Raw genomic sequence first — 11,126 nt, 5'->3', positions numbered from 1 at the left:
TAAAAGCCTCTGTGCCCTGAGACAACATCAAAGCAGCAGGAAAATCATGTGATCCTGGCTGATCTCATCAGGAGGCGAGCTGTAATCCATCAGAGAATGCATGGATCCGTGGTCAGCTAGCAGCAGGAAACAAAGGCCTTATGTTGGCTGTAAGAGGCTCAGCTTGCTGTGCTGCAGGGACTTCATCAGCAACAACAGCCTCTCAGTATGGAAGCAGCACAGAAGCCATGCTGAGAACCAATAAATCTGCACTCATTTACACCTGCAGCAAATCAGATTGTCCGCATCAAAACAAGAAGTCCATGAAAAAAAATCAAGTTTATCTTCAAGATCGAATTAAAGTGGAGCCAGGTGTGTATGGTGGAAGACGGAGAGCTTCCTTCTCATCTCTTATATAAACCAGCTGGCCTGGTGCCAGGAAACACTCAGCTTCATTCCTGAAAATCAGCTTGTTCCCATGCCAGATACAAATCCAGTCAAGCAAACAAAGTTCTCTTTATTTGTGTTTCTGAGGACATTAATATGGTGGATAGACGGATTGCTGGATCAGTGAGCTTGGAACCACAAAATGCTACTGAAAAATGAGGGAAAGCCAGAGAGAAAAAATAAAAAAATCAACAGTAACTGTGTAGTCAACTGTAGTACCACTGATGGCCACCAGAGGGCCTCAGACACACAAACAACTTACATTCATTCCCTCTAAGACCGTTTTATGCTGGATGGAGAAGACGGATACGCAGATGGACGGACGGTTTTGTCCATTTTCTGCGTCGGTTACGTATGTAATTTGGTCCGTTTTCAGGAAGCTTAGCTATCCGTCGCTAGACACCGAACACGGAGCAATACCACCAGAAACCACAGGGGCAGCACTGAGCAGAATAGCTGACAAGCCACCAGCGAAAGAAACAACCAGAGAAGAAGAAGAGGATCAGGTAGGGAACAAAAAAGCAGAAGAAGAATGAAGATGAGGACAATGGTAGAAATTATAGGTCAGAATTTAACTTAAGATTTTACTAATCAGGCTGTTTCAGGGCTGGTTTTAGTGGTGAGAAGATTGTAAGATTATATATTAGCTTACAAATGTAGGTTTAATGTGATTTACTAGAAACCAATTATTTTTTTATTTATTAGTTTTATTTACTATTGTCTATGTATTTCTTATTAGATTCTCTATTTTTATTATTATTTTATTTGGTTTTATTCCAGTCTTTCCCTGAATTTATTTCATTTTTCCATAACTGTAAATAAATGTAGTGGTTAAGGGGTAAAGGGGGATTTCTGGACGACATCAGTATTTTCTGACCGCTTCCACGTCAGATTCCTGGATGTGAGGAGAAACTAGCGGACGTCCTGTGATGATGCTGCTGGTTACCATTAGTCCATCTCTCTCCATCAGCTGCTGCAGGACAGGACATGAGAACACAGTCCGCAGCGATCTGGCTAACCTTCCAGCTGCAGACAGATGTGTTGAAGCGTTCGTCGTGAGCTGGCAGCAGAAACCTGATCCAGATGAAAAGGATCCTCTCTGGTGGTATAACCTTATCGAATCATGACATTAAACGGATGAGACTATTAAAGTGTGATGGAGATGTAAGAAGCTGAAGGTGATTAGCTCCGTTAGCATTAATTAGCTGCATGTGAAGATCCTCTGAGAGGTGCCCGGGGTTTTTAAGCAGTGCCTTCATCTTAAAATCCCTGTTGACAGCTGCAGATTTTACAGGCAAATTAAAACCTAACAAGCTGATTAATTGAAGTGTTGCGAGTCACCTGCATCGTTTCACTGGAGGTTTTTCTCTGATCCAACACATTAGAGTGAATTCTACTTTCGTCTGTCTACACAGCAGAATGGTGAATTTTTCTTAGTTTAACAATAATTCTGTTTTTTCTCTTTTAAATGCGCCACATTTGGAAGGAAAATGCAAGTTTTTAACAGCTACAACACATTTAGCCAACATTTCCTCACATTCCTTTACAGAAAAAGAGAGAGAGAAAAAAACAGATTTACAAGAAAGAAACAATCCAGCAAACACTCATTTACTGACTGTTTCTGATATGTTTACTCACTTGGCTGCAATAAAAGAAATTCTACATCAGCCTTATAAAAATCTGATGTGGAGGAGAAATCATCCGGTATTCACCCTCAGTGTGGAGCCAAGCTGGATCAAACTGGACCAAACTGGACTAAGATGTCTTCTTCTATGATTTGATGGACGTTTACAGCTACAGCTTCACATTTATCCTGATAGGTTGTTTTTTTAGGCAGGCCTGAAACTTTTTGGTTTGTGCTATGTGCCATCTTCATTTTTCTCCACCAGTGACACTAAAAAAGGGAAATATCTCGTCTTTGGGTTTACTACAATGATTCAGCTTCATCTCTGCACGGTGGTGAGGTGGTTAGCATCTGCGGTCGCCGGTTCCAGCCCTGGCGGGGGGAGGTTTGTGGCTGTTTGCCACTCTGTGCTGGTCCTGCGATATGCTGGCGACCTGTCCAGGTGTGCCTGCCTCTCACCTGTCAACTGAATTTGACTAAGCGGTTTGTTCCTCCTGTGATCATGAATAAATCAAGCAGATTTCACATCTTTAGAGAGAATTTGATGTTAGTTTGTATTGTGGTGACTGTCTGACATGGTAAATTTATGTTATTGAGTTTGTTCACCAGCAGCAGTTAAACCTGTTCTAAAACTGGGTGCTTTTAGGTTTACACAATGTCGTTTGAGTAAAAATTAACAAATTTAGATGTCGTCACGTGAATACGGATATCTCAGAAACAGGGACACAAAGAACCGTGAGGTCCAAAATGTCTCATCTGTCTCAGTTAAAAAGTCACCACTATTTGTTCATGTCAGGGGTATTTGTTCACACGCTGCTTTTCAGCAGGCTGTTGATGCAACATTAGCTAGCTAACAAATATGTGTCTGAGTGAAGAAATTCATGGAAAGGATTTCAACCTGACTGAATTACTGTCTTTAAGAATCAAACTGTTTATGTTGTATTTAATTCACAAATATTGGATGAATGAATTTTTTTATATAATTTTACTTTTGAAAAATTAGTTGGATTAACTACTAAATTAAGTTTGGACTAAATATATCACATTAGCTGGAGCAAAACATTTAAAATTGGACCAACTAGATTAAATTAAAGTGCATTAAGTGGCAGTAAGTAAATTTAAATAACCCTTAAACCTCCAGCAGACCCCCGAGAGCTATCTCTTCCACCACCAGGAGCGGTAGCGTGCAACTCTGTGATGGATAGCTTCCCCTTCAGCTGATCTACGGAAGTTTTCCAGCATTTTTATCCCGTCCAGGAGGTTTATAATCCAGCCACTAAATGTAGTTTTATTCAGAGACTCTTTCTGGTAAATCCATAACTATTTATCACATTTCATCATAAAAAGATCACCATCACTACTATGTTGCTAAGAGACCTCTATTTAGACCTGGACATGATGATGAAGCCACTTCCTGTCAGACTTTCCACCAATCAGAGAGCTTAGATTGACGGTAACGTCCAATCAGGAGCAGCCAAAGATCAACCAGTGAGCAGAAAGTTCTATGTGTGTGTTAAAAGAAGAAAAATAATGCTCCTCTATGGCTGGAATAAAGCCAAGAAGACGTTTCTGATGCACGGTGGTGCCACAAAGCAGCTGAGCTGGAGTTGGTTTAGTGAGGATAGCAGGTAAATAGTAGCAGGAATAACTGGAAATGAGGAAAAAGTGGAAACATGGAAATAGTTTCTGTTGTGTGTTTGTTTCAATAACAATATTTTTCCTCCTGAAAGCCAAGACTTGAGAGAACGATGAGATGAGAAAAGGCTTGGTCACTGTTGATCTGTGTGTTATTTCTACAAAGTTCTGTTAGTAATAAATTCTGCTTTCTTCTTCTGGTCGACCTTTATGCTGCTAAATCTATTCATACATTCATTTTACATCATTTTACCTCCCAGTCTGACAGCTGGGAAACATCATGTCTGATGCTGACTGGGATTAAAGGGTTAATCTACAGGCTGGTTTATATTAAAAAACAAAACAGTAAAACATGACTTGGAGTTTTAAGGGTTAAATTGGAGTAACAGGTTGGGTAATACTAAAATAAAATAAAACTGTCACTTCACTAAATCCAAATTAAATTAAATCCATGGAATTCCTTTCCATGATGTTTGTGCTCATTTTTTTGTGTAAAATATCCTTATATTGACATATCTTAACTAATTTATTTGGCTGTGAGTGTTCACGCAGAGCTTGTGGCTGCAGACATTTACTTGTTTCATTAGTTAGGTGGAAGCAGAAAAGTCAGACTTGTAGTTGAATCTCTGTGTTTACAGATTACTTCCTAAAGAAAAGACCCAAAACAACAAAAACACCTGAAACGTGTGACATGAAGGAACCTGGTAGTTCTGGTACTGAAACACAGTAAGTTAAATGTGACGTTTCCATGGCAACAACAAACATGAGCAGCATGCAGATTATGCTGAGATAACACTTACAGAATTCCAGTGTTTACTGTAAGGATGTTTTTTTAACAGGCAGCAAGTTGAGTTTGGTGAATTAAGGAAGGTTACAGGATCCTGGAAATGGCTGCTCAGCCTTAACTTCAGTACCTAAGCTAATAAAAACGTGGCTACAGTACTCTTCTGTGCAGCTCTGAGCGGCTCTGGGGATGATATAATGTCAGAAACCATGTGATGCTCAGAAATAAAGCAGCTATTGTGACTTGGAAAGTCTGCTGAGATTAATTCTCTCATCATTTTCACTATGTTTTAAAGTTATGGTTTCCACTGAGGTTGGAGGGGTGGTGGAGGACTGACTTCCTGTCAGCCGTTCAACACATTTCTGATAATCCATTGACTCACCGTGGACGTGTCTGGCTTTCAGACCAACTTCCTGGGCGACGATCCTGCTGCTGCCGACCAGAGGAAGCAGACAGAGCAGCGGCCACAGCATCCTGCCGCCGTCCCCCAACCTATCCACAAACAAACAAACAAACATACAAACATGAGCTAAGAAACCATCCATGTCTCTGCAGAGATTTACTCAGTGTGGGAAAGCCTACTTTCAGACTGCTAACATCCCAGAATAGGCGCCCCAGAGACACGAGATATTAAGATTTTAAAGGGCAGCAGTGTGATCGCCCTGCAGCTGTCCCAGCATCACCTCCCCCAGTCGTCATACACATCACAAGGGACGGACCCTCATTCTCCCACCCAAATCAGCCGTGAACCACACTGCTGCATCAACAGAATTCCCTGAAGAACGCAAGCTTTCCTAAAACGTACAAAAATAACAGGCCAAAGAAAAGCAGCTCCTCCCCAACATGAACGAGTCAAACTGAAGGAAAACAAAATATTTTTGTTGAGTCATGGCCGATGGCAGATAAACTGGCTGCATTTATTTCATTGTCCAGTCTGGATTTCTAAAATGTGAGGAAAATACTTCAAAAAGCCAAGTTTTACTTCTCCTGGGAAGAAGTTATGCATGAGGCTGTCCGGGGAGGAAAACCAGGGACTGGCAATAGAGACAGATCCAAAACAGATAGCAGCAACAACAACAACTCATCAGGAAGAAGGAAAACAGAGTTTAGATATGGAGGCCAAGGAAAACTCAGGATGGGAACAGAAAACAAAAAGCTAAATTAGTGTTTGGTTGATTGTTTCTCTTCTCTAATGAGCCCAGTTGGTATTGTTTCATACTTGGATAAGCCACCTTTACAACCAGGTAGAACTGGTAAAGATGGTGCTTCTCTAAATGTGGAGATATCTGGATGTAAAAGACTTCTGTTCTGTTTTGGTTTAAAAAGTACAAAGAAACTCATTCAGCTCAAGAAGACAGAACGACCATGGCCCAAAACAACAGAAGTGGTTAAAAATGTCCAGGTTTTGGAGCAGCCCAGCCAGAATCCCGATGGAGAATCTGTAGATGAAACTAAAGATGAAGGAAATGTCCAGGAGGCCTTCTAACCACCATTACCTGGAGCAGAGATGGGATCTTCAGTCTGGACTCTGACTGGAATCGTACTTATGTCACATTTACAGTCGCTTCAGACTCGACTCTGTGACTTCAGACTCGACGACTTCAGACTCGACTTGGTGACTTTAGACTTGACTCTGTGACTAGAGACTTAACTTAATGACTTCAGACTCGGTAAATTCAGACTCGATGACTTCAGACTTGAATTCAGACTCAACTTGGTTATTTTAGACTTGACTCTGCGACTTGAGACTTAAATTAATTACTTCAGACTCTAATTCAGACTTGACTGTGACTTCAGACTCAACTCGACGACTTCAGACTCAAATTCAGACTCGACTCTGTGACTTTAGACTTGACTCTGTGACTTGAGACATAAATTAATGACTTCAGACTCAAATTCAGACTCGACTCTGTGACTTTAGACTTGATGGCTTCAGACTTGATACCTTCAGACTCTGTGACTGTAGACTTGATGACTTCAGACTCAACTCGACGACTTCAGACTCGAATTCAGACTCGACTCTGTGACTTCAGACTCGGTGACTGTAGACTCGATGACTTCAGACTCAAATCAGTTACTTCAGACTTGAATTCAGACTCGACTCAGTGACTTCAGACTCAATGCCTTCAGACTTGATGACTTCAGACTTGATACCTTCAGACTCTGTGACTGTAGACTTGATGACTTCAGACTTGACGACTTTAGACCTGATGCCTTCATACTCGGTGACTGTAGACTTGATGACTTCAGACTTAAATCAGTTACTTCAGACTTGAATTCAGACTCTACTCTGTGACTTCAGACTCAATGACTTCAGACTTGATGACTTCAGACTTGATACCTTCAGACTCTGTGACTGTAGACTTGATGACTTCAGACTCAACTCGACGACTTCAGACTCGAATTCAGACTCGACTCTGTGACTTCAGACTCGGTGACTGTAGACTCGATGACTTCAGACTCAAATCAGTTACTTCAGACTTGAATTCAGACTCGACTCAGTGACTTCAGACTCAATTACTTCAGACTTGATGACTTCAGACTTGATGACTTCAGACTTGACGACTTTAGACCTGATGCCTTCATACTCAGTGACTGTAGACTTGATGACTTCAGACTTAAATCAGTTACTTCAGACTTGAATTCAGACTCTACTCTGTGACTTCAGACTCGGTGACTGTAGACTCGATGACTTCAGACTCAAATCAGTTACTTCAGACTTGAATTCAGACTCGACTCAGTGACTTCAGACTCAATTACTTCAGACTTGATGACTTCAGACTTGATGACTTCAGACTTGACGACTTTAGACCTGATGCCTTCATACTCGGTGACTGTAGACTCGATGACTTCAGACTCACCTCGTTGACTTTAGCCTCAACTCGGACTCGTGATTTAAGACTTTCTTTATTAGTGCGAACATTGAAGGGTAAAAACTACATCAAACAGCTGTAGGATGTTATCCAACATAAAAGATACACAGTTGACTGTTAGCACTGGGGGTGTATGTACCACTAAGACCAGTTTCACCAGTAATTAGTAATATTTATCGTCTCATCTACTAAATCTGGAGACATTTCTCCCGGTTTCAATTCATTTGTTGAGCTGACCTGAAAAACCTTTCACATTTCCCTACCGTTCCCTACCTCAGAGGAGTCTTCTGGAGAGATTCTGGAGATAGCTTCATAAGCGTGCCGTTATTCCTGGACTTTGGAGGGTTTAAAAACATTGCCGCTTAATCAACTTAGCGCTTTGCTTTATGACCTGAATGCACTCTAATCCACGAGGCACCAACCTAATGGCGGTATTTAGACTTGTGCTGTTATATTTTTAAAAGAGAGAGAAGAAACCTGATTCTGAGAAAAAAAGTTGAAGTTGCTAAAGCAGAGAAAAGCAATGAGATGCAGGTTTGTGGGTCCAGTTTGATGGATGTGATGAGATATTAGGTCTGCTGAAAGCTGGTGCTTTAATCTGCTTAGTCCACTGAAGCGCTCCGTCACAGACTACTGAGCACATGCAGCACGGCGGAGGTCCCTTTAAAACACACTGTTAGAGGATAATGCCAGTGGATTTATTGTCATGTTATAGCTGTTTTTAATAGGGAGATGGAGATGAAAGGGACTGATCTCCTGTATGGCATGAGGACTGGGATGGATGCTGTTGTCATTAGACTGAGATCCAGGATGGAAAAAGAATAGTGATGCCTCACAGAGAACAGCAGCAGACATCAATAAATCTAAAAGAAAAACCTTCTAAGAACAATGTTAAATAGACTAAGTAGACAAAGTAAGCCCTCTTTCCATTCAAAGGTTTTACTTTTTATTACATAACAGAAAAACCCTCAGTCTCTAACCAGGTCTGAAAACCTCTTCCTCTCCATGACCCAGCAGCTTCTAGAGGCTCCTTCAGCAGCAGGAGGTAGAAATAATGTTTTTTCTGGATGTTATCAGGGCTGGCATCACCACTAATTTGCTGAATCAGCAGCCAGATTCAATTCGATATCGATTCATTTACAGATATTTATGTAATTTTTCTTGAACATTAAAAGCGTTCTAAGATAACTCTTTTTATAAAACACTGAGCCCATTTACATGGCCATCAAAATCACATATCTGAGTGTAATCGGATTACAGAAATAACCTGGTCGGATGTGTCTACACTTCTGAAATGTGATTTTCTAAAGATGGTTGTCTACGTTTACCGGCCAGTGTTTCCTCCAGGTTCACAGCCAGAAACACGGGGATTACAAACACCCGGGACGGATTCAGTTTTTAAATGAGACCGTCTCATTCAGTGAAGTCTCTAAATATTCTGAAAGTTCAGATCAGATAATGTGTTGATATTATTAAAACTTACAAAGAATACTGGATCCATTTTAGGCCATAAAACAATAACGTAGATCCAACTGCGTCTTCCTCATGGACATCATGTCTTAGTGATGGACATGACTACGAATACATCCACCCCCCACACCAACACTGGCTGTACCCCCACCCAACATTCACCCAAACCCATGACTGTGACACCTGGCCAGGTGAGGCGACAGCTGGAGAGACTCAACCTGCACAAGGCTCCTGGACCAGAATCCAGCTGTCTGTCATCCTGCATCACATCTTCAGCCTGAGTCTGATGCAGGAGAGGGTGCCGGGACTCTGGAAAGCATCCTGCCTGGTACCAGTTCCTAAAGAAGCCTCCCCATCTGGCCCCTCACCAGTTCTGGAGAGATGGGTCCTGGCCCATCATCCTGGCTGGAATCCATGCAGGACGCTCTTCAGTTTGTGTACCAGCCTCGTGCTGCTGCAGCATGCTCCCTCACATCTGGATGGTGGTCCTGGCAGTGTGAGAATCATGTTCTTTGATTTTTCCAGTGCCTTCAGCACCATCCAGCCATCTTTACTGAGGAAATGCTAGCAGGTCCACCGTCTTCTGGATCACCGACTATCTGACAGACAGGTCTGTCTGGCTGGGGAACATCTTGTCTGATGTGGTGGTCGGTGACATGGGAACACCTCCTCTTCACCCTGTACACCTCTGACTTACATACATCTCTGACTCGTTCCACCTGCAGAAAGACGACTCTGCGGTGGTCGGATGGATCAGAGGTGGACAGGAGGAGGAAAACCTGGAGCAGCAGGATGGTTATTGACTTTAGGACGAGGAAACCTGCACACCAGCCCATCAGGATCCTAGTACGGAGGTGGAGGTTGTGGACAGCTTGGGTGTGCCCCTGGACAGCAGACTGGACTGGAGGATCTATACAGAGGTTGTGTACAGGAAGGAGATGAGCAGACTCTCCTTCCTGAGGAGCTCAGATCCTTTAATGTCTGCAGCAAAGTGCTGGAGATCTTCCAGTTTGTGGTGGCCAGCACCATCATGTATGCTGTGGTGTGCTGGGGGAGCAGCATCAGCTCCAGGGATGCTGCAGGAAAAGGCCTACCCTCTTAGTGGAGCTCTGTTGCTGGATATAATTGGTTCAGGTGTACCAGGTAGGATCTGAGCGGAGTGTGTTGGAACATCAAAAACCTGTTTACCTTTACAAATATTGATAATCGATATTTTAATCCATTAATCTGATGACTTCTATCAAATAAATCACGTGAGTGATATCTACTTTTAGAAGATGAAACCTCTTAGCTGCAGGTTTGTTGCCATGACAACACCTGTGGATGAATGTGAACTTAGCTCTAAAGATGCCAACAAAGGCTGACCACAGAGTCAGTTCTCAGCTTGATAATCCCGGCGTGAAGGACGAGGCTAATCTGCTGAGAGAGTTTAGATCACCTCTCTCTGAGATCTAAACTCTGCCAGCCGGTCTGGTCCAGCTGGTCTGGTCCAGCTGGTCTGGTCCAGCTGGTCTGGTCCAGCCGTGTCTGGTCCAGCCGGTCTGGTCTAGCCAGTCTGGTCCGGCCGTGTCTGGTCCAGCCGGTCTGGTCCAGCCATGTCTGGGTCAGTAGGTGGAATTTGGACCTTTGTCGTCTTCCCTCGTGAAGGAGTCGCCATGAGGCGGCTGCAACAATGGCAGCTCTAAGCTGAGGAGCTAAGACAAAGAGTACATGATCCCCGTCTCGATCTCACAGCAGAGAGGATTAACCATGAGGCATTACCTGGCAGCTACAGCTCGCCCTGACCCACCACGGGGTGGGTCATGACATCCGGACACCGGCCAACAACTTCACCAGGGTCAGGAACTTCTGCTCCAGGTCTCTAATCCCTCAGGGTGCTTCAGAGACTCCAGCCCTCCTTCCCTCTTCCCGTCTCATGTCACTCTGATGCAGCCCTGTATGAGGGTCTAACAGCATTTTACCGCCTGCTGGAAGCAGCCTGCACAGCTCATGGCTCTGTTCTTTCATCAGGCACTTGGTTTGGGTTTGTGTCCTCTGCTGATGGTTTGTTTTCATCCCTCTGAGGTCTCTGAGTGCAGGCCGTAGGTTTTCCAATCAAGTTAGGTTTTTAAAAAAGCTGCAGCAATAAAAGACGAATCAGATTCTGTCTGAATCACTGCTGCTGCTAAGAAGAAAGAGTTGGAAACAGCAGCTGGGTGGACACCCACAGGAGGGAAGCGGGGACACGTCTTCTGATTATTCTGTTTCTCTTCTGTTTTGCATTAAAATCAAGTGAAACTGATGTCTTATGAAGATATTTTTAAAAAGTTCCCAA

The 11,126-nt window shown here is 43.0% G+C and overlaps 1 protein-coding gene across 2 annotated transcripts in view; it reads right to left on the bottom strand.

Moving 5' to 3' along the window:
- The window catches only part of LOC121635558 (prolactin receptor-like), a 40,506-nt gene that overhangs the window by 17,218 nt on the left and 12,162 nt on the right, over positions 1-11,126 (bottom strand). For both annotated transcript variants that reach the window (XM_041978789.1, XM_041978790.1), the window contains exon 2: positions 4,852-4,961. In XM_041978789.1, coding sequence (XP_041834723.1) covers positions 4,852-4,942 — 91 coding nt within the window. In that variant the 5' untranslated portion in view covers positions 4,943-4,961. The remainder of the gene's footprint in view (positions 1-4,851; positions 4,962-11,126) is intronic.

The sequence above is a fragment of the Melanotaenia boesemani genome, chromosome 24 (genome assembly GCF_017639745.1).
Source record: "Melanotaenia boesemani isolate fMelBoe1 chromosome 24, fMelBoe1.pri, whole genome shotgun sequence".
In the NCBI taxonomy this organism is placed as follows: Eukaryota; Metazoa; Chordata; class Actinopteri; order Atheriniformes; family Melanotaeniidae; genus Melanotaenia; species Melanotaenia boesemani.
The sequence above is the reverse complement of the archived record's forward strand: the minus strand, read 5'-3'. Positions and strand labels throughout refer to the sequence as shown.